At 42.7% G+C, this 23058-nt stretch overlaps 1 protein-coding gene across 2 annotated transcripts in view; it reads left to right on the top strand.

Moving 5' to 3' along the window:
* The window catches only part of LOC118218476 (E3 ubiquitin-protein ligase NEURL1-like), a 77216-nt gene that overhangs the window by 12178 nt on the left and 41980 nt on the right, over positions 1 to 23058 (top strand). Inside the window, exon 1 of one of the 2 annotated variants that reach the window (XM_035401153.1) lies at positions 15092 to 15382. The exons of the other annotated variant lie outside the window; for it this stretch is intronic. Coding sequence (XP_035257044.1) covers positions 15349 to 15382 — 34 coding nt within the window. The 5' untranslated portion in view covers positions 15092 to 15348. Of the gene's footprint in view, positions 1 to 15091; positions 15383 to 23058 lie in introns of those variants that run through there. 2 annotated transcript variants of the gene reach the window in all.

Raw genomic sequence — 23058 nt, 5'->3', positions numbered from 1 at the left:
ACAAGAGGCCTTCTGAAAGAAAAGCCAAGAAGTCTTTAAGTCACTTTTGGAGTAAAATAACAGATCTCTCGTGGGAGCTGGTCTCTGTTCCAGCCTCGTGTTTCTGTTGCTCAAAATTCACTGATTTACACAGAAACACGCGCAGAGAAATATCAGAGGCAGCAACCACTATTTTGAAGTCACTGCGGCAAAAACATTCCTTGAAAGATGTTATTTTTTTAATACCAGTGTAAGTGGCCAATTGAAATTATGTTGGAAACAGTATCACTTGTGTGTAACTACTCTATATATCCAGCCCTTTTAATCAAAGGAGCCGAAGTGGTAAAGACAGGCTTCAGGCCTGTCTTTGCAGAGCCTTGTGCCGATAGCATTTCCCGCTCTTACCCTGATCAAACTCCCAGCTGTACCCCAAAACAAAATGTCAACGCAAAATCGTATTTCTGAAATAATCCATTTTCCAACTTCAAACTGAAGCAAGACCACGGCATTGCATTTACGTGAAGTTTTATGCAAGCTCGGGGAACAGTGCATGAAGGAGAATTTCGCAGCAGTCTTCACAGTAACAGTGCCTGTGAAAGAGCGTAATGTTTGTCTGAGGTGCCTGTGAAAGAGATTAATGTTTGTCTGAGGTGCCTGTGAAAGAGAGTAATGTTTGTGTGAGGTGCCTGTGAAAGAGATTAATGTTTGTCTGAGGTGCCTGTGACAGAGGGTAATGTTTGTCTGAGGTGCCTGTGAAAGAGATTAATGTTTGTCTGAGGTGCCTGTGACAGAGGGTAATGTTTGTGTGAGGTGCCTGTGAAAGAGCTTAATGTTTGTCTGAGGTGCCTGTGACAGAGGGTAATGTTTGGGTGAGGTGCCTGTGAAAGAGCGTAATGTTTGTCTGACGACGCATATCGTCATTACCTCATCATGCCATTGTTGACAGTTTTTGCTTTCTGGACAGTTGCATTGTTTATTTCACTGAGGGAGTATAATATTTCATATGATCAGCTGATTTAATATAGCCCAAGCAGTGCAAGTAAAGAGGCCTTCTCACTGTAGCTGCCCAGGAGATATGCAATCCTGGCAGTTTAGCCAGAAACAGGATGCGCTCAGTGGTTGCCTGATACAACGTTAATCAATCACTCCTGTGCCACCAGGTAGGACAGAAGGCTATTGAGAGAGTTTAGAGAGTTTTAAGAAACAGAATAATGTGGACGCACACAGCACAGCTACTTGGTGTATTTCTGAACTGATGAAATTTAGAGTTTGATTTTCGTCTTATATTAAATTATGTTATATTAATTTAGCAGATGATCTTATACAGAGCAACATAGCAGGGAACGTGAGTGAGAAACAGACCTGCCATACAGCACTCTCAGTGACATACAGCACTCTCAGAGTCATACCTCACTCTCAGTGTCATACAGCACTCTCACTGCCATACAGCACTCTCAGTATCATACAGCACTCTCAGTGTCATACAGCACTCTCAGTGTCATACAGCACTCTCAGTACCATACAGCACTCTCAGTGTCATACAGCACTCTCAGTGACATACAGCACTCTCAGTGTCATACAGCACTCTCAGTGACATACAGCACTCTCAGTGTCATACAGCACTCTCAGTGACATACAGCACTCTCAGTACCATACAGCACTCTCAGTGTCATACAGCACTCTCTGTGCCATACAGCACTCTCAGCAGTGTCATACAACACTCTCAGTATCATACAGCACTCTCAGTATCATACAGCACTCTCAGTGACATACAGCACTCTCAGTACCATACAGCACTCTCAGTGACATACAGCACTCTCAGTACCATACAGCACTCTCAGTGTCATACTGCACTCTCAGTGTCATACAACACTCTCAGTACCATACAGCACTCTCAGTGTCATACATCACTCTCAGTACCATACAGCACTCTCAGTGTCATACTGCACTCTCAGTGTCATACAACACTCTCAGTACCATACAGCACTCTCAGTGTCATACAACACTCTCAGTACCATACAGCACTCTCAGTATCATACAGCACTCTCAGTACCATACAGCACTCTCACTGCCATACAGCACTCTCACGGCCATACATCACTCTCAGTACCATACAGCACTCTCAGTACCATACAGCACTCTCAGTGTCATACAGCACTCTCAGTACCATACAGCACTCTCAGTGTCATACAGCACTCTCAGTGACATACAGCACTCTCAGTGTCATACAGCACTCTCAGTGACATACAGCACTCTCAGTGTCATACAGCACTCTCAGTGACATACAGCACTCTCAGTACCATACAGCACTCTCAGTGTCATACAGCACTCTCTGTGCCATACAGCACTCTCAGCAGTGTCATACAACACTCTCAGTATCATACAGCACTCTCAGTATCATACAGCACTCTCAGTGACATACAGCACTCTCAGTACCATACAGCACTCTCAGTGACATACAGCACTCTCAGTACCATACAGCACTCTCAGTGTCATACTGCACTCTCAGTGTCATACAACACTCTCAGTACCATACAGCACTCTCAGTGTCATACATCACTCTCAGTACCATACAGCACTCTCAGTGTCATACTGCACTCTCAGTGTCATACAACACTCTCAGTACCATACAGCACTCTCAGTATCATACAGCACTCTCAGTGTCATACAGCACTCTCAGTATCATACAGCACTCTCAGTACCATACAGCACTCTCACTGCCATACAGCACTCTCACGGCCATACATCACTCTCAGTACCATACAGCACTCTCAGTATCATACAGCACTCTCAGTGCCATACAGCACTCTCAGTGTCATACTGCACTCTCAGTATCATACAGCACTCTCAGTGTCATACAGCACTCTCACTGCCATACAGCACTCTCAGTATCATACAGCACTCTCAGTGCCATACAGCACTCTCAGTGTCATACAGCACTCTCAGTGTCATACAACACTCTCAGTGTCATACAACACTCTCAGTGTCATACAGCACTCTCAGTACCATACAGCACTCTCAGTGTCATACATCACTCTCAGTACCATACAGCACTCTCAGTGTCATACAGCACTCTCAGTACCATACAGCACTCTCAGTGTCATACATCACTCTCAGTACCATACAGCACTCTCAGTACCATACAGCACTCTCAGTGTCATACATCACTCTCAGTACCATACAGCACTCTCAGTGTCATACAACACTCTCAGTATCATACAGCACTCTCAGTGTCATACAGCACTCTCAGTGTCATACAGCACTCTCAGTGTCATACTGCACTCTCAGTATCATACAGCACTCTCAGTACCATACAGCACTCTCAGTGTCATACAGCACTCTCAGTGTCATACAGCACTCTCAGTACCATACAGCACTCTCAGTACCATACAGCACTCTTAGTATCATACAGCACTCTCAGTGCCAGACTTGCCATACAACACTGTCAGACTCTATGAAAGTTGTGCTTTTTAATGTCCCTAAAGCACAACTGCATATTAACTAGAACCAAAATAACTTTCAAATAAAAACATTTTAATTCAGAAATATGGAAATTGTATACATTACATTACATTACATTACAGGCATTTAGCAGACGCTCTTATCCAGAGCGACGTACAACAAGTGCATTGGTTCACGGTGTAGAGGTGCAAAAGAAACTGAAGACCTATTGAAATATAATTTATGAAGATATTGCCCATCATAATACTGGCAAATATATCATATTGCATTATACTGCTGCTAAATATATTAATCACTAAATATATAAATATATGTAATTCTAAATATATTTGGCCACTATCTTCGTGAAAAACAGAATTTCACCACAAAAAGGGTCTTTTGAGTAATGGTAATAGACAGTCAATGGATCTCATATTTTCGATTGTGTTATGCAAAAAAATTAATTATATCAGCAACTTTTATTTTTTTTACATTTAAGCTCTCCAATAGCTTTCTCTTGCCCTGCATATAAACTATTAGCGCTTACATCCTTAGCACTTCAGGCCTGGAGATGGAAAGTGATAATGTAATTAGAAGCCATGAACGGCACTGAGATGTGTGCTGAATTTTGACTGTCGGGCTGATCGCAGAGCGTGTTGTGACCTGTGTGAAGCGGAAGAGCTCAGGTGTACCTGGCAGTGCGGGAGAGCAGAACCGGAGCGCCGGGTTCTGAGGCAGGAATGTGCGGAGTACTCCGGGACACGTCTGCAACGTCCCTGCGCATCCCACTCTGTCTGCCGGTTCACTTTCCGCTCCCACACACGCCTGCCACGATTGAGAGTGGCTGCGCTTTCATGAAGAAAGGACTCAAAAAAAAGCGTCCAATTATAAAAACGTCCAACAAAGGTGAGCCACAACATGAATATGTCCGCACCTTTGAATTTTTAATATGCCTTTCTTTTATCATATTGTACAGAGAAAATGATTAAATATGATATGCCTTCAATAGTGTGTTTTGAGGTCCTCTTTAAAAATCTCTCAGTTCAGTTCAGTTCAGTTCAATTCGCTTTATTGGCATGACAAATTTGTACATTTGTATTGCCAAAACTTGGTAGATACATGGCAAAAAAAAAAAAAAACAGTAACAATAAATAGTAACAATAACTAACAGTAAAAAGTTGTAATAACAATAACAATAAAAATAAATCAGCAGAATATAAGAACAGTAACAGACGTATTTCTGCGTGTGAGCGTGTGTATGTGTGCGTGTGTAAATGTTTGTGTATAGGTAAATAGGTGTGATGTTGTGATTGTATTCCATGACTTGCTGTCCCTCAGACTGTGGGTCTGACCCTCTCTCTCTCTCTCTCTCTCTCTCTCTCTCTCTCTCTCTGTTTACCCCCCCCCCCCCCTCTCTCTCTCTCTCTCTCAGTGGGTTTTATCTCACTGTAGCAAGATTTTTGGAAAATGACCCCATGCATAAATAACTAGTTTAATTTCCATAGAAGGGTGATTGAGTATGTGAGGGTTGCTGGAGATTGCTTGTGCAGGCTTTGCAGCTTGGCACAACAATACCACTGTGTTTAGAAAATGTATTACAGGAGAAACAACAAAAATGACAAACGATTATAAATAAAGACATTATTAAATTAATAATATGCTTTTTGCAGCATGTGGGGGGTTTACATTTTATGATGATTTGGCAAAAGCTGTAGATTCAATTGCTATTGTAGCACAGACACAGAAACAATATAAATATTAAGTCCGGAAGTGAAGAACTTGTGAAGATGAGTACAAGGGCAGAAACAGCATTGTTCTTTTCTTCATACGCTCGCAAAATCAGACCACTAATTTTTGTGCATCATGGTACCTTATATTAGTGCTCGCTAAGTGGATGCTGTCTATGCATATAACCAAACTCTGAATGATTGCGGCATTTTAATTCATTTTGATCCTTGAAAATCACTGAAATCTTTCAACAAAAGATACTAACAGTGCACTTTATTCTGGGCTTATCCTTCCAGGGTTACACACATTCTGCGATGGCTTACTGCAGTACATCTTTCATTCAGACCTTTATTACTTTAAACACAAGAGCTTCTCACTTCAGCTTATTCCTTTATTTTCATTCATCCACTCACAATATACATTTTTAAGATCTGTTACTAATATTTCTCTTAAGTCTCGAATAACAACTCAGCGAGCGACGTTAGATTTGTTAGAGCTTTCTGACAGACCCTTAGGCCATCACACACACACACACTCTCAGACACACACACATACACACACACTCACTGTCACACACACACACTCACACTCACTCTCAGGCACACACACATAGTCTCACGCACACGCACATACACGCACGCACACACACGCACACAATTAACACTCACAGACCGCACTCCCACAGCCAGCCATGTTAATGCTTCACTGACAGCATAATCTTCACTGCAGGCCTCTGGCCTTGGAAGGCGTGGATTAACATCGATTTTGGAGCTTCATTTCCATCCCGCACAGCCATCTGTCACTGTCGTCCTGCTCCAGGCTGTTCGCCAGGGTAGCCAGAGCACCCAGGGCTGGCCCGGTTACCTGCCAGGGCGACATCCATCCCCATCTAACCGCTACAAGGAAAATCACTGTGAGTGAGGGGGGGGGGTTAGGGCTGGGGGGTTTTGGACACTGCTGTCTCCCCTCACCGATGTTCCCTCCAGTGTTCCCATGGTTTCAGCTGTTTAAGACAAGCTCCTCCACACCCCCTCAGGGGAATTCAGCAGGCTTGAGCCAAACACTCATCCAGGTAGCTGTCTGTTATATTTCTAGATTGCAGATGTTTAAAGGCACTTCTGAGAGAGGATGTCAGGAGGAGACGCAGACCCTGGTGTAAATGGGCTGCAGACCCACGGTCCCCACCGGTAATCTCAACGCAATTATGCTGGTTTGTAACGGACCTCTATTCATCCATCCTCAACTTTGACTGAAATCAACGCGAACCTAACTCTTCTGCATTTCACAAAACACAAGGTTGTTGAGTTCACTTTGCTGATTGTCAAAAGCTCTCTGAACTCTTTTTGGGAATAACGAGGGTTAACGCCTGCTTTTTAATTAGCTGTGAGTCCGAGGTTATGGACAGGGCTCGCGTGTAAATAACAACGCGCAGCTGGACGCTGGCTTTTCCGCAGACTCAGGGGCTCCCTGCATGTTTGCAGAGCTTTATTTGGGGGGTGTGGAGGCGAGGGGCGCAGGCCCCGGCTCAGGACCGTCCCGGTTCCCCTTCCACTCTGAGGCTGCGAGCGCGAGGACCTCCGAGGGGGTGTTATTTTAGGAGAAACTGATCCCTTCCGCTGATTACCATCTCCACAGAGGAGAGGCTTTGTCGTCCCTCAGAACCCCCGATGGGCCGGTCCGGAATCTTCTCAGGCCAGCGTTGCAGCCCATTTCCAGATTTTCCTTTTTTATTATAACTTCTCCTTTTTTGTGGTTTCATGGTGGCGGTACTCCAGAGGGCTGGCTGTGTTGTGTACGCACAACGTCGTAAATATTGCTCTCAGTGCAAACCTGGCAACACCATCTCACATCACAAAAGTCTGTGATATTTGTAGCTTTATGGTATCACAGTGATTATGGTTTTGCACTCATACAGGCAGCTTTGAAAAATGCCGAAGCTATGGAATTAAGCTACAGTACATATCTTCACAAGGATTGAGCACAACTTTTATTGCTGTTGTTCATAATAATAACTGAGTGCCTGCTTACTTTTTTCCTTTTTTTTTTTCTTTTTAGCCAGTTTTACTTTTACCCACTGTGACTAGCGCAAGATCCATTCTGATCCTGTTTCCATGCGATCCATTTATGCCAGTACCTGGGAATCAAACCCGCAGCTGTGGAATCACAAGCACACTCTTCCCCATTACGCTGGCTTACCACCATTAGTCAGTATGCCTCTAATCCAGGCTGCTCTTTAATTTTCACTCATACAATAACTTAACATCAAACACTGAAACGAATTCGATCGATAAGCGATTACGGAAACACGATTACTCAATTGCCAAGTGATCTGATTAAGTGAATAGTCAATCAGTTCTTGTGCTGGGAGCACTTAGCCATGCCTCCCAGAAGAACAGCTGTATTGACTGAATCTGAGGTAATGAATACTAAACAACTGTAAAACAACAGTGATCAAAAGTGCAGTTAAATTGAATTTAAAAGCCATTATTCCATGGATGCTTCCATCATCTATACATCTGTGAGTCCAAACAATGAAAGCCAAATCATTTTGACTAAATGGCTATATTGAGTTTAGAGAGCTTGTTCTTTCGTTTACGTTCTAATAAATTTTAATGTCCTTTCCGTCACAGCCTATTATGACATTAATGCATTGCAATGCCATGCGTTTACTGCAGGTGCCACACCGCGTGCATAGAAACGACTGGCATTGACTGAACCGATGCTCCTCAGAGCTGACACACAGAAATACTGCCAGTACTTTTCATTGGCCAGGTACACTTCCATGGTTCCTTTTCACAATTGGGGAGGGTCTCTTTTATTCACTGCTGTCCATGAATAGCATACCGTATAAGACTGCATCAACGTCGTGGTATCTTTGCAAATTCACCGAGATCTTTGGAGAAAACGAATGGCTTCTCGAGACTGTGTGGCTGTGACACACAGAAGGAGCTACCAGAGCTGTCAATCATCTTAATTATTTTCAGCCTTGCCTGTCTGGAGGAACAGCCTGGCGGATCTCACTGTCACCCCCCATCCCTAACCCCCCCCCCCCCCCCCCCCCCCCCCCCCCAGGCAGCTGCCAAGCTGTGATCGCAACTACGCTAGGAAGGGCCCTGAAGTCAAACTTTTTAACACACAAGTATGGAGCCGCATCTTGTGACGCTTTCTAATACAAAGCTTTAGGGCAAAGAAACGGAAGCAGAGTGTGGTGTGGTGCTAATGGCGTTAGCGCTGCCCTCTGTGATGCAGTGTGTGGTGTGGCGCTAATGGTGTTAGCGCTGCTCTCTGTGATGCAGTGTGTGGTGTGGCGCTAATGGCGTTAGCGCTGCTCTCTGTGATGCAGTGTGTGGTGTGGTGCTAATGGCGTTAGCGCTGCTCTCTGTGATGCAGTGTGTGGTGTGGCGCTAATGGCGTTAGCGCTGCCCTCTGTGATGCAGAGTGTGGCGTGGCGCTAATCACATTAGCGTTGCTCTCTGTGATGCAGAGTGTGGTGTGGCGCTAATGGCGTTAGCGCTGCTCTCTGTGCTGCAGTGTGTGGTGTGGTGCTAATGGCGTTAGCGCTGCTCTCTGTGATGCAGTGTGTGGTGTGGCGCTAATGGCGTTAGCGCTGCCCTCTGTGATGCAGTGTGTGGTGTGGTGCTAATGGCGTTAGCGCTGCTCTCTGTGATGCAGTGTGTGGTGTGGCGCTAATGGCGTTAGCGCTGCCCTCTGTGATGCAGAGTGTGGCGTGGCGCTAATCACATTAGCGTTGCTCTCTGTGATGCAGAGTGTGGTGTTGCGATAATGCCGTTAGCGCTGCCTTCTGTAAAACTGCCATGTTATCTCAATGTTACCACGCTGTAACAGCATTCAGGCCTGAAAGTGTTAAATGAAGTGAGGATGAATAATTGGCATTTAAAAATAATTAACTATCTGTGTCGCAGAGCGCCGGCGGCGGGGTTGTGTGGGGGCGCCATCACAGCTCTCCCGTGATTGGACCACAGCAGAGCTGAGTGCTGTTTTATATAAGCTATTGCGCAAATGAGGTCTGATTGAATTCCTCCACAGAGAGAAGCCATATATAAGCGCTCTGCCAATACAGTTTGCCTGGGGATTGTTGCTCGGGCACAGTGCATGCTTTTATTCTTCATAATCTTGTGAGAAATATAGTGATCTTACTGTACCAGGAACTCCGCTCACAAAGTGTATTTCATACTTAGGGCTATCGCTAACATTTTTCAAGATTTTCTGTCAAGTTTCTTTCTCTCGCTTTCCCTCTCTCTCACTCTCTCTCTCTCGCTTTCCCTCTCTCTCACTCTCTTTCTCGCTTTCCCTCTCTCTTGCTCTCTCTTGCTTTCCCTCTCTCTCTCCTGTCTCTCTCTCTCTCGCTCTCTCTCACTTTCCCTCTCTCTCTCCTCTCTCTCTATCTCTCTCTCTCTCTCTCTCTCTCAGCTGGCCCAGATATGTGGCTGGAAGGCTCTATTGATATTTAACCGTCTCTCTGTCTTGGATCATATGATGTTCTTATGTTACTTTGTAATATTTTGCACATGGGTCAGGGCAGAGATCCAAACACTGAGCTGAATAGGGGTTTTGTCTGCTAGAGGACCTCTGAACAAGCACACTGCGCTTTCTGCTGCAACAGCGCTGTTGACATGTCCTAGAGGGGGTCTTAACATGCCCTAGAGGGGGTCCTGCCCAATGCATTCCCCTTGGCAGCTCCTGCCTTATTTCATTGGACTAATAATCAAGGTGAGGGCAGTGGGTTCTGCGCTAGACTGTATTAAAAATCATGCAGCTCTCCTCACTTCTTCCCTTTGCCGCCATCTCTAGATTTGTCTCCCATTGCTGAAGAGTGTATGAATCTCCCTCCCCCTCTTTTCATATATATATATATATGGGGGGGTGGATTCTTTGGTCATCAACTGTAGAGGTCCTCCTTGGCCTACCAGGCCCTTTGTTATTACTGAGCTCACCAGTGCTCACACTGAGCTCACTCTTTCTTCTTAATGACGCTCAGAACAGTTGATTTTGGAAAGCCTAAGGTTTGGCCTATGTCTATGTTTTTTCATATTTCTCAGCCTTGTAATGGCTTCCTTGACTTTCATTGGCACAACTTTGGTCCTCATGCTAACAAATGCCAACAACAGACTCCAAAAGCAATCAACAGCCTAGAATCAAGACTTGATACAGAAAGCTCTCTTATACTTGCAGTAAAGAAGCAATTGAACACACCTGACCAATCAGAAACACCTGTGAAGCCATTCGTCCCAAATATTATCATTCCTTAAAATGGGGGCTATGTATAAAAAGTGCTGTTATTTTTACATGCTGAAACAAATATGTCTTAAAATGTATTTTAATAAAAGCTGAGAATCTGCACTTTAACCACATATTGTTTGATAAATTGCATAACATTTGTTGTTTTGGCTCCAGCACATTGGATTTGAAATGAAGCAATGAATATGAGCTTAAAGTGCAGAATGTCAGCTTTAATTTGAGGGTATTTTTTATGCTTTTTATTCATAGTTGCCCCAAATTAGGAGACCAAAAGTATAGGGAACAATTAAAATAAGCTGAAATAAAGTCATCATATTTAGTACTTAGTTACTACTTCTTTACTTTCGATGACGGCCTGAAATTTACTGCCATATATATTGTTGGGGTGAGAAGGAATAATCCATCCTTGTCTTCTAATAAAGAGGCAGTCCAGTCAGAAAACACTTCACATTTGATGCAGTTATACGGGTCTTTATTTTTGCAGTAGGAGCAAGCCTATTCACAGTGATCCTTTATACCCTCTAAGAGAGCCTGTGCAGCCGCGTGAGCCAGTACTACACAGCCACCTCATTATGTAAAATTTAAACTCCGTTTCCCAGCGTCCCGCTGCATACTTCCCTTTTGCTTTTTGCTCAAGGCCTGTAGGAATTGGCAGATTCCGGCCTCTGATATATTGATGTCACTGAGATTAAATACAGTAGATAAACATTATCATGAAGACTTTTGGAAACTTTACATACTAGGGAACATGTCAAGCTACCTTACAGCTCAATGATCACACTGCATTCACTTTGCTATTTAAACCTTTGTTTACAGAGGGAAGGATTTATGAAAAACACTTAATGCTAACTGCAAGTGCAGCACCATTACAGAGCCAGCTGTTATAGGATTACATGTGAACTGAACATCTGTGTGTGTGTGTGTGTGTGTGTGTGTGTGTGTGGGATGTCACTTATTTTGAATAATGTATTTCTCTATAAAAATATGCATATACATGCATCAATATAATGCTATAGGGGTACACCCTACAAGTGAAAAATTTTAGCTCATCCTAAATCAAAGACTTGTCTTAACCTTTTCCCAAATTCCTGAACGCAACTGTAAGCTTGTCTCGACCCTAAGACTTATTGTTTTCCTAACTCTAACCCTTGCCCAAACCTAATTTGAGCCATAAAACATAAATGTAGTCATAGGCATTTCTGTAAACGTCTGATAACTCATTTAAAATTGATGAAGAACAATCTAAATATTGTGAATTCTATATGAGAAATGCAACAAAAAGGTAGATGTCATTTATTTAGAAAAATGTATTTGTCTGAAAAAATATGCATTTACATATATGAATATAATGCAATAGGGGAACATCCTACCAGTGAAAAATTTTTGCTCATCCTAAGACTAATCAAAGACTTAGGCTTGTCCTAACCTTTTCTCAAGCTCTTGAATACAACCGTAAACTTATCTCAACCCTAAAACTCCCTAAAAAGAATTTCAACACAGCGTATGTGTTGTATACTCTCACATGGCTCTTAAACTTTGCTTCCACGTCTGTGTTTACTCTGCGTAAGATACTAACAGCAGCCGTTATGGTTGTGAGGCAGATAGTCATAGGGCTGGCTTAGACGATTTAGGCAATAAAGCCGATATCTACTGAGAGCAGCGGCAGTAAATAACTGGCGCACATCAGCGATGATGGGAACGAGGGCGAGCAGTACACCTAGCTGCCTCGTACATCACGCCCATTGCCTACTGAAAACGGTTGTCAGCTCATAAACGGAGGCGTTTTATGCATCCAAATTGCTCTCATGTTTATAGCTTAGCGATAGCATTGAGCGGTGGCAGCCATTACACTCGCGATGATTAATGTTCGAGCTGCCATTACCTGAAAGACAACGCCTTACAGTGCCCACAGGTGATCACCTTGTTTTATGTGGCAATGAACTGCTCCCCTGAGAACAGAAATAACAGATGTATTGAGGTTTTACTGCTTATTGCCTCCAAGAAAGTTGTTAAGTTAAATGTGAAGTTAAAATGCAACGATATGTGGGTTTGGCAGTTGGTTATTTATCATATTTCAGCAGGACCAATGTGCAGATTGGTAAGAATGTTATTGTTTTCGATATGGGCGTGGGGGAACTCGTTGTACAAATATTTATCCATAACGCATGACAAATACCTTCTACTGTTGCATTTACGTAATGTGAATGTGCTTGATAATTGAATCTGGAGTGAAGCCTGGTTTAATTAAGAGGCCACAAGCTGACTGGGTGTTAACACTGAGGTGGAGACATGCTGCCTGCTCAGGAGAATTACATAAATGTAAAGGTGACCAAGTGGAGAATTGTGTAAAAAAAAAAAAGGTTAATTGTTCAAGGGTTACACAGAAGCGATTTCCACTTTTCCATTTCAAACACACAGCTGAAGTGGTGATGTTTAAGGGTGGTCTCCTTGGCTTCCATCTTGAGGGGTCTCAATATGGTTGAAAATGTGCGTCATTTAGCTTTGAGAAAACACAGTGATTCTAAAGCAGTTGTGTCTTTACCATCGCGGCTCACTAACAAAATGTGTGTAATGAGTGATTTAAATGCCCCAGCACCTTTGTCTGTGATATGATTATTGCTATCCCTTCATGGTAATTACCACCGCCGCAATTCATTTCTTTAAGTGTTTTTTTAACAGTGCTACACTTGATTAGAAAAAAGCCACTGATGCATTCCTTTAAAAGCTTGTAAATTAATTCTTCCTGTATGAAGTCTGCAAAATAACATTACTGAGAGAATGGAACTCTGACAAGGGGCCACTTATATCTACATGCAAGCAAGCTCAGTAACCATGTGGTGGTTATCCTCTCTCCCTCTCTTTCCTCCCCAGCATGGTTCAGTTGTGTCTCTGCCGTTTGTGGTAATGTAATAACATACATTTTAATGAGTCAGTATCTTACAGATTGAAAACAAGCATATTTCTGTGATCCAGAAAACCCGAAATTCTGAGTTTAAAATGCCAGCACAGTTTGAAAAACATGTTCTTGGCAGCATTTAAATTCAGGTATGAAAATTTTCTCAGAAAATTATCTGCTTTGATTGCTGATGCTTTTTCCATCAGCTGGAATGAGAAACCAATGATGACTGTTTCAAGATTAAAATTACCCCAGATTCAACAACATTTATTTGATGCATCCACAGACGTGTACGTGAAATACAGAGATTTTCTGTTCAGGGATAGTTTTCCTTTGCATTGATTTGCTTACGTTTCTGATTGGCCCAGACAATTTTGAGTGTGGTGAAGGATATTATCAGTATTTACCAGAGTACCAGAGGTTTCTGATGGCCTGTCAGTTTTATAATGCAGGAATTCAGGGGAATGCCCATAACATAACTGAAAAGTAGGCAATCTTGTACAGCTGGAAATAAACTTGAGTTACTTGAAGTGTATTTCTTTGGACCACAAACCTCCAAATGCCCTAGACCTGCCACTGCAAAACAGGTAGTGCATCAGAAAGCTCTCTAATATCTATGGTATCCTTCATCCCTCATAAAAACACTGAAAACATACACTTAAATGGAAATAATAACTTGAATAGTCCCTTTAAATCTAGGCAGGGCTCACTTGGCAGCTCGAAAGGGTATCACTTTCTGTGAGCTAAATACATATTGTTATGTGATCAGAGTAAAATTATTTAACTTCATCAACCCATCTGTGTCCTTTCCTGTCTTATTCTTGAAACAAGTCCTCACTTAAATCTGTCAACATGGAATAGTCAAGCTCTGCTGCCAGGCCAATTGTCTAATTGTTTCCACATATGATAAGGCCTTGGGAAAGTTTTGTTGCTACTGATCAAAATAATGATTTGCCGAGAGATATTTGCCTATTTGCCTAATTTCTTCAGTATGAATGACACACACGGAGAGGCAATTAAAATTGTTCCCCATGTGCGAAGAGAAGCTGTCAGAATCAGCACTGGCAGCGGAGGTCAGTGTCTCCACAAGCCCACACAGCTAGCCAGCCCGGCCGTCTAAAATCCGAGGGCACACCGCGTCAAACGGCACGCCGCGCAAAGCTCAGAGCGAAGCTGCTGGGTTTCAGCGGTGCCAAATCCAGACTAATCATTTCCAACACTTTGCCACGGCAACACGCGGTCTGGCAGCACTGGTGTGGTCTGGGTATGCTAGCGCGGTTTTCATCCTGCCAATAAAATATCTAATCCATCAAGAGGGAGCTTTCTTTCATCTCGTAGTTTCTTCCCTTGTGACACGCGTTTCTAATAAACAAAATGTCGTTATGGAAGAAGCGTACTGAAGAACAATGTGGGAAAGGGTTAGTTTGTACTGGCGATCAGCTTATAGCTTGGCAACGTGGCACCTGTTGACCTTGGAGGACCCAAGTTAAATTAACTAAGCATCATACAAACATTCTATCAGACATAATCTCCAGTTCTGTTCAGTTATTCCGATGGCTAGTGTGTAAAACAATAAATAAATAAATAAATAATATCATTATTATTATTGACAGATGCTATACATGTAAATACATTTTTGTTTTTTTATTATGTGAATTTTGAATATTAGAATGAAAGATTTTATTAATTGCTTACGTTTTCTAAGCAAAGTTTAATCGGTCATTTGTATGTACCTATTGTCACACTACCGTCACAGCAGCAGGCTGTCTTCGCACGTGCGGCACCGATGGCGTTAATATGCCCTACTATGGCTCCGCCTTTATGTTAATTTCAATGTGCTGTTGTAGGTTGTGACTGAAGACACAACGCAATGTGGAGTAAACGGCTCATGGTCGCTTATTTTGAGAGGGGTGCTCTCGGTATCTCTGCGTGTGAAAGACCGAATGTCCGACATGTAGGCGAGGAATTATGCTTCATAGCCGGACTCAGAATAATAGTATTATTATTTAAAAAATAGCGGAGAAGAGCTCACCTTGAATCGTGTAATGGGAGGTCAGATAACTCGAAATACCTTGTACGGTAAGACAAAACGCTAAGCATGTTTCAGACGGATATAAATTCTGTTATTGGCATAGCACAGTGTTAATACCCTCTGTAATCAATGCATTGTTGTGAAAGCGTATGTTACAGCCGTATATATATCATGCAACTTAAAATGTTGTTATAAAAGTGTCTCAAAGCGTATCTGTCATTTTGCTTTTTATAGTCTTTCATAGTAATGCTAGTATAATAATACCCGTATATACCCTAACTCCAGCCAATGTTGTATCTGTACGTGGGTTATATCTTGATTAGTTAAATATTCAAATGTATACTTTATGCAAGACTACAAGAGGATGCTGGTGAATTTATGTCAGCTGTTATCGCGCTACCAAATTGCGAGGGTTCTCTGTAGAAAATATTTTAATAATATTCTTCTATTTATGTTTTTAATGAGTGTGTGTGTGTGTGTGTGTGTGTGTGCGTGCGTGCGTGCGTGCGTTTATGCGGGGGTGAAGGGTGGTTTCTATTTGGTCCTGCTCGTTATAGTTCTATTTATTGCGGGATGTCGATTTTAGAAACATAGTCTGTTTTCGGTTGTATTTATTTATTTATTTATTTATTTATCTTTTTAACTATAGATTTTACGGAGGGGTAATTGACATTCAACATCATCAACTGTAACAACTTAAAAGAATATATGTTGTGGATATGTTGCCCAGAATATTGTGTGTGTTTGTGTGTGTGTGTGGGGGGGGGGGGGGGGGTAGGTTTAAATAATAATAATCTCTGTAACGTTGTAGTTGGCCTGCCATAAAAACTGACGTTTTTCTGGAATTCCCATAACTTGCCACTTGTCACGTTCTTTTCAATAACTTTACGTTTCGTTTTGAGAATATCTGGGAAACCAAACCAGATTTCTTTTCTCTCTACAATGGTTGTCCCCTAATTTATGTTCATATATACATGTTAGTATGTTAGTAACAATGAAATATTTCTGTAATGATTCACGCAGACAAATTAATTTAATATTTTGTATGTTAAAAAATCTGATATATTTGGTCTCCTATTATTTTACAGGCAGCATGAAGTGGAATGAATTGTACATTAGCAAAAAATATAGAACAGCCTCTCCAACAAATAAAAGTCCTTGAATACATTCCAAAGACACATGTCAGTGTGAGCTCATGGAGTACACTGTAATAATTGATCTGATACAACAATTAAGGGTGTGTGTGTGTGTGTGTGTGTTTGTGAGAGAGGGGGGAGCACTGCAGCACCCCAGGCTTTGGGTGTGTGCTTCGACTTTGGGGCCTCAGTTGAAGTTTGATATGTCTTCGGAGTCAATCAAACCAGATGTCTTTCATTGTTAATGAAAATGACGTTGAGCATTTTTGACCTTCTCCTGACTGTGCAACTACTTCCTCATTGTTGATCAATCAGCACAGCGCTGTCCAATATCCCAGCATGCCGAGGTCACACATATTGGCATGCAGAGGGACAAGTATTTAAACCATTTACATTTTCATTGATGAAATCTGAGTTTTGTAATGTCATGGCATCGCATCATTCTGGGTTTCAGTTTTAATACATTCAGAATTGAAAGCTCATGGCAACCAGGGAGAGTAAATGCTTCTGTTATCGATTGCTGTGCCTGGATGGGTTTGGGCCACTTTAATCATACACATTTAATTAATACAGAGCAAATTGTGTGAGTGTCACTGGTTTTGTTGAGTTTGCTGGTCAGTTTTAAAAGTGTATGGGTTAAACCAGCATGACAATACGTTATGCTGTCTTGATATACTATATCTTAATACAATAATTATGTCTTAGGGCCTATGTGACCTATGTAACAAAGCTGTTGACGAGAATTTTTCTTGGTGGTTTTGCACGTTCTTTGTTAAGCACCAGGTCCTGTATTGTTGCAGAGAATAGCATGGGTGGTGCTGGGTCGTGCAGCATCGGAGTCCAGTGAGTCCAGCCCTCACTTTACTTCACATACTGTGTATTACCTGAAGCCATCTCACGTCAATTCACTACATTTATTGTGACAGTGCATTTAAATCGCGAACGTACATTCATAAGCTTGCTATGTAATTCCCCTCAGCACACATCAGTGTACAGCGGAGGACTGCGTATGACTGAGGTTTATGTGCGTTACCCGAACAGGCCTGTCCCGTAGCTCTCTGTGGCGCTCGGGTCCTCCTGTCTCTGTGTACCGTCGTACTCCGAGTCACATCGGCCGCCACCGAAAGAGTTCAGCTTCATTTCATCACGAATGACTGAGAGACATTTTAAGGGCCTGACATCGAAACACTCGTCAGCGTTCGTTGTCACCCTAGTCAGGCGTAACGATGACTCGACTGGACTGGTGTGTCACACGAGCGGGGCGGGAGGGGGGACGGGGTGAGGAACTGCCCCAGATTATCAGGCCAAACCTGGCGGCAGTTCATCGCGCACAGCTTTGTGTGGATGCACGTTCACTCCTGGGGGGTTTGGGGGGGGGGGTGGGCAGGTAAAGCTGAATGGGACCTGCTTCTTGGGGCTGTGTATGTCAGTTGAAAAGGACGGGCTTCTTTAGGGAAATTGTTTACCCTGTCCACCCTGCAGGCAGCTCTTTAACCGCGCGGTAAGACAGTTAGATACTGCTGCAGCAGAGGCCTGTATTCAGTGCACATCTGTTCATAAGTTTGACTCAGAACACGGTGGCACAGTGGTTAGCACTGTCGCCTCACAGCAAGAAGGTTGTGGGTTTGAATCTCGGCTTGGGGCCGTTCTGTGCGGAGCTTGCATGTTCTCCCCGCGTTCGCGTGGGTTTACTCCGGGTACTCCGGTTTCCTTCCACACTCAAAGACATGCATGTTAGGTGCGCTCCTGCGGTTGCCCTTGACCAAGGCACTGGCCTCAGAACTGGAGTTGGTCCCCGGGCGCTGCACTGTGGCTTCCCACTGCTCCTAGGTAACTAGGATGGGTCAAAATGCAGAGGACAAATTACCCCAAGGGGTTCAATAAAGGGTATCTTATCTTATCTTAGAAGTGAACCTCAAGTGTTGCTCTTTCTTCGCTAACCCAGTTTGCCATGTTACCTTTAGAGATCGCTGAACTCGCCAAACCATGTGAAGAAAGAAAGAAAATTATTTTAATTGTCGGTCAAAGTTACGGACTAGTTTTTCATTGAATCACGGCCAAATAATTCAGGAAATAAAGTCAGGAAATTGAACACATGAATCTATGAAATACAAAGAAGTGAATACTCAACAAGTGTAAAGGATAGCCTAATAGCAGCTAGTCTGATTCTAAACCAACTGAAGTAAAGTATGGCAATAAAATGCCACCGGTGGAAAATTAGATTCATCATTCAGAATGTACTGGGCCTCTGTTGGGACTCATTTTTTATTATTTATTACTGCATGGCTGTGGGTTTGAGAATAGGGTCATTTTTAAGGCTGAATATTGGACTGATCAGCAAGCTTTAGCTGGGATTAGATCAACATTCAGCATCACAAGATTAATTTACCAAACTGAGTTTATGAAGATAAAGTACACTTGTGTGTACCTACGAGTCAAAGTTGTTTGAATACATTTATCTGTCTTGGTCTTCAGAGTGGCAGTCCTGTCTGCTCTCTGTGCTGTCTGGTCTCAGTCCTGTATGGTCTCAGTCCTGTCTGGTCTCAGTCCTGTATGGTCTCAGTCCTGTCTGCTCTCAGTCCTGTCTGGTCTCAGTCCTGTCTGCTCTCATCCTGTGGTCTCAGTCCTGTATGGTCTCAGTCCTGTCTGCTCTCATCCTGTGGTCTCAGTCCTGTTTGGTCTCTGTGCTGTCTGCTCTCAGTCCTGTGGTCTCAGTCCTGTCTGGTCTCTGTGCTGTCTGCTCTCAGTCCTGTGGTCTCAGTCCTGTCTGGTCTCTGTGCTGTCTGCTCTCAGTCCTGTGGTCTCAGTCCTGTCTGCTCTCAGTCCTGTATGGTCTCATTCCTGTCTGCTCTCAGTCCTGTATGGTCTTGGTCTCAGTCCTGTCTGGTCTCATTCCTGTATGGTCTCAGTCCTGTGGTCTCAGTCTTGTATGGTCTCAGTCCTGTCGGCTCTCAGTCCTGTATGGTCTCAGTCCTGTCTGCTCTCATCTCCTGTCTTTGCAACATTCATCAAATTTTGCAGCAAATTAATTTTGTTCTGATACAAAGTATTGTGGAAATGTAAATCTCTGCTGCAAGAAAGTAGATTTTTTTAGTCTATTTTATGAGGCCATACCACCACGCACTCTGCTCCTGCCGACTGGCTGAAACTAAGCAAGTGTGGGCTTGGTTAGTACTTGGATGGGAGACCAGGGAATACTGAGTTTCTGCGGTAAGTGGTGGGCCAGCAGGGGGCAATCTTCCCTCTGGTCAAATAAATTCCAATGCCCCAGTGCAGTGATGGGGACACTGTGCTGTAGGAGATGCCGTCTTTCGGATGAGATGTTAAACCGAGGTCCTGACTCACTGCGGTCATTAAAAATCCCATGACACTTATCGCAAAGAGTAGGGGGTTCCCCGGTGTCCTGGCTAAAATCCCAGGTCTGGCTCTCACAAAAAAACTTGCCATCTAATCATCCCCTGATTTAATTGGCTAAAAAATGTTCTCTCCCTCCAGTGGAGCTGCTCAGTGGCCAACAATAGAGGATTGTGGTTGTACTGGACAGCTTCCAGGTGTGAATGTGCATGAGTGTGAAGCAGGGCGTTGCTGCGAAATAGCATCCGTGCTCAGCGAACCTACCCTGGATAAATGAAGGTTAAATAAATAAAAAATTAAATAAAAAATGTAATAATTGTACATTTAATAACTGTAAATTGTAAATGTAAATCCACAGGCCATTAGCTGGCAGCACAGGTCTATACATGCGTTTAGCATGAATGTTCTGTGAAACAATCTGGTGGTGCTGCAGTTTTTATATGTATATTATCTTGTGTCAACTACCTTGGAGTTAATGCGTGTGCTTATCAGATGATAAATATATTTCTCAACCGTGTTAAGTTAAATCCTATCAAGAGTTTGAACTTTTCACAATAGTTCAGAAGCTAGTTAGCTTTTTATGTGTTATCAAACTAATGATTTTAAATAGATTATTACATTACATTTGAGTGACTTATAAAGTGTTTATTCGAACAAGTGGAATAGGTGCTCCGAAAAGGTCATTACTTCGTAGTATAACTAATTTTGGGAAAAGATCCAGATGTAATATTGCCCTGGACTAAACTTCAAAATAGACATAAACAGCATTTTTCAAAACATACTCAAACATTCAGTTGGTTTTTATTAATCTTGTGAATATCATTATAATGATACTATGATCGTCTAAACCAATATCCGTTGCTTCAAGTATGTAACTTTGTTTTTTCAGTACTATTTCTTCAATAAGTTAGATATCATCATACACATGAAAATTGAAGGTAGTATACATTGCAGTAGCAATTCTAATTTTTTTACATGCATTATTATTATTATTATTATTATTATTATTATTATTATATTACATATTTAAGCTGAATAATTGTCTGTGACCAAAGCACAGGTACATGTTATAGTGATCGTCAGACAGGAACACAGATACAAACAGTGGATTTGTCAACATCACCACTGCTGCTAGGCATTCTGGGGTAGGCTGTCAGGATAAAAGATTACACTTGTCTCATGTTGCTACAAAATCCAACATCTTTTATATCATGGATGACATATCAAATAGGAAATAGATTCTCATGTATCTTTTCATATGTACAGCCTTTCAAATTTTTACGTCTTGATGGAGTGTTCTGCTACATATGTGAGACTTACTTACTTTTTTTTTCATCTGCAAAAGCAAGAAATGACCATTTTTGTCATATCACAATGAAGGGCATAAGCATACTCTTCTTGTTGAAATTATTTGGGGAATTATGTGAGTTGTGTCTTTTGTTGATTTGTCATTGATTTTAATAGCACATTAAGGAAGCGATGTTGGCTGAGAGTACTTTGGCCTTCTTCTGAAGACAGATTGTGTTGTTGAAGAAGTAATCACGAAAATGGGAAAGATTACCAGATCTTTTATGAAACAAAGGCAAAGAGAGCATCCGCCTGGATTCAGGTTTACGTGAGGTCTACTGTACACACACACCAGGGCTGGATTCATGTTTACATGAGGTTTACTCTACACACATTCCTGAAGTCTTTAAATGGCTTGGTTCGCAAGCACAATCTGGCTAGGGAGAAACAATAAATCACTCAATTAAAGGTGCTGTTAAATGACAAACATGCTGTCATTCTGGAGGGTAGCGTGAATTTCCAGTATTAGCTTTTATAGGAGGTGTCTACATTTCAGCGTAAATACATCCCCTTTGAGAGAGATAAGATACCCCATCTACCGAACATTCTGATTCTTACAGATCTGATTCTGTACTAGAGAGATTGTCTGAGCTGCAAGATGTATAATGTCAGGCTGGCTCCAGACGGTGTGGATTTTGTGTGGGCTGTGGGAATGAGAAAGAGCTGAAAGACGTGGTGTTGACGAAGCTTCCAGGGCCTTTAGACAGGCGAGAGTTTGGTTCTAGTTTTCTTTGCTTAATTGCTGTGATTCACGAGCGAGAGCAGGTCTGTGTTTTTTGTTTGGTTTGCTCTTCAGTGAGCTCAGTGTCCTCGGGGGATGGACTGATGGCTGGAGATGGGGGAGTGTGGATGTTAAAGGATGAGGTCGGGTTGACCGAAGGGTCGGCCCGTTCCTTCAACAGTACCGATGACTCCGGGCCCTTTGTTTTATCTCCTAAGTCGGGCGGCCGCGCTTGGTGCCATTAAGACACGCACAGTTCCTTCCCAGCACTTGACATGAGCACAATAAGTGGTGAGTTAGGTGGATGCACCTCCCACCCTGCCTGTGCTACTGCTGTAGTCTCAACTGAGGCGACATTTTGAAAGATTTGTGCAGAAGAGTGACGAAAAACGTACTTTCACCTGTCATCTTCTGTTCCGCGCGGCTCGGTGGTGGAGCCTGCTTTGAATTCCAACCAGGTTTCCTTTCTCTCAAGACGTTGAGCGTCGTTGTTTTTGCGCACACCTGCTCATGGACCATTCATGAAGCAGCCATTCATGGCGTCTCTTTGCGATTAGTTACGTGTGAGCTGCGTCCAATGACTTTAGGGTTTCTAATATCCTTCCTGCTGATTGGCCCCCCTGAAGCCTGGCTCTCGTGGCTTTGAAGTAGCAACTGTGTGTCCTTAGCCAGGGGAACACTCATGTTTTTTATTGAATCTTATATAGAGTGCGAGTATTACAATATGTGCTTATGAAATTGTGATGTTTGTATTCAGTTCATTGCAATACACATATTTGCACATTGACACTCACACCAAGGAATATGTTAGGGATTAGACTGGATTGTATGACTTTGTCAAGATGTGAAAGTTATGTTACCTTTATAATTACTTGTACAATCACATTGTTAATTGGTCTTGCCTATTTTCCTGTCGTACAGTTTTATTGTGGAGAACATAAACTGCTGTTTGGTTTTTGGTGATTTGAGCCTGCAACCCCCTGGTCCAGGTTCCTAACCACAGCACCACATCATTACTTTTCCACCGCTGCCTGTCGATTTATGCCACGTCCTTCGCTTCATGTTTGGATTCAAACTCCCATCCCAAACGGATGTGCTTTGTGACACTGATCGTGGGGACTGAGCGATGGTCCGGGCCTCCTTGGATACAATGCTGTGTCCCGTC

The sequence above is a fragment of the Anguilla anguilla genome, chromosome 18, assembly GCF_013347855.1.
Source record: "Anguilla anguilla isolate fAngAng1 chromosome 18, fAngAng1.pri, whole genome shotgun sequence".
Lineage (NCBI taxonomy): Eukaryota > Metazoa > Chordata > Actinopteri > Anguilliformes > Anguillidae > Anguilla > Anguilla anguilla.
Note: the sequence above shows the minus strand (reverse complement) of the source record. Positions and strands in the feature narration are given on the sequence as shown.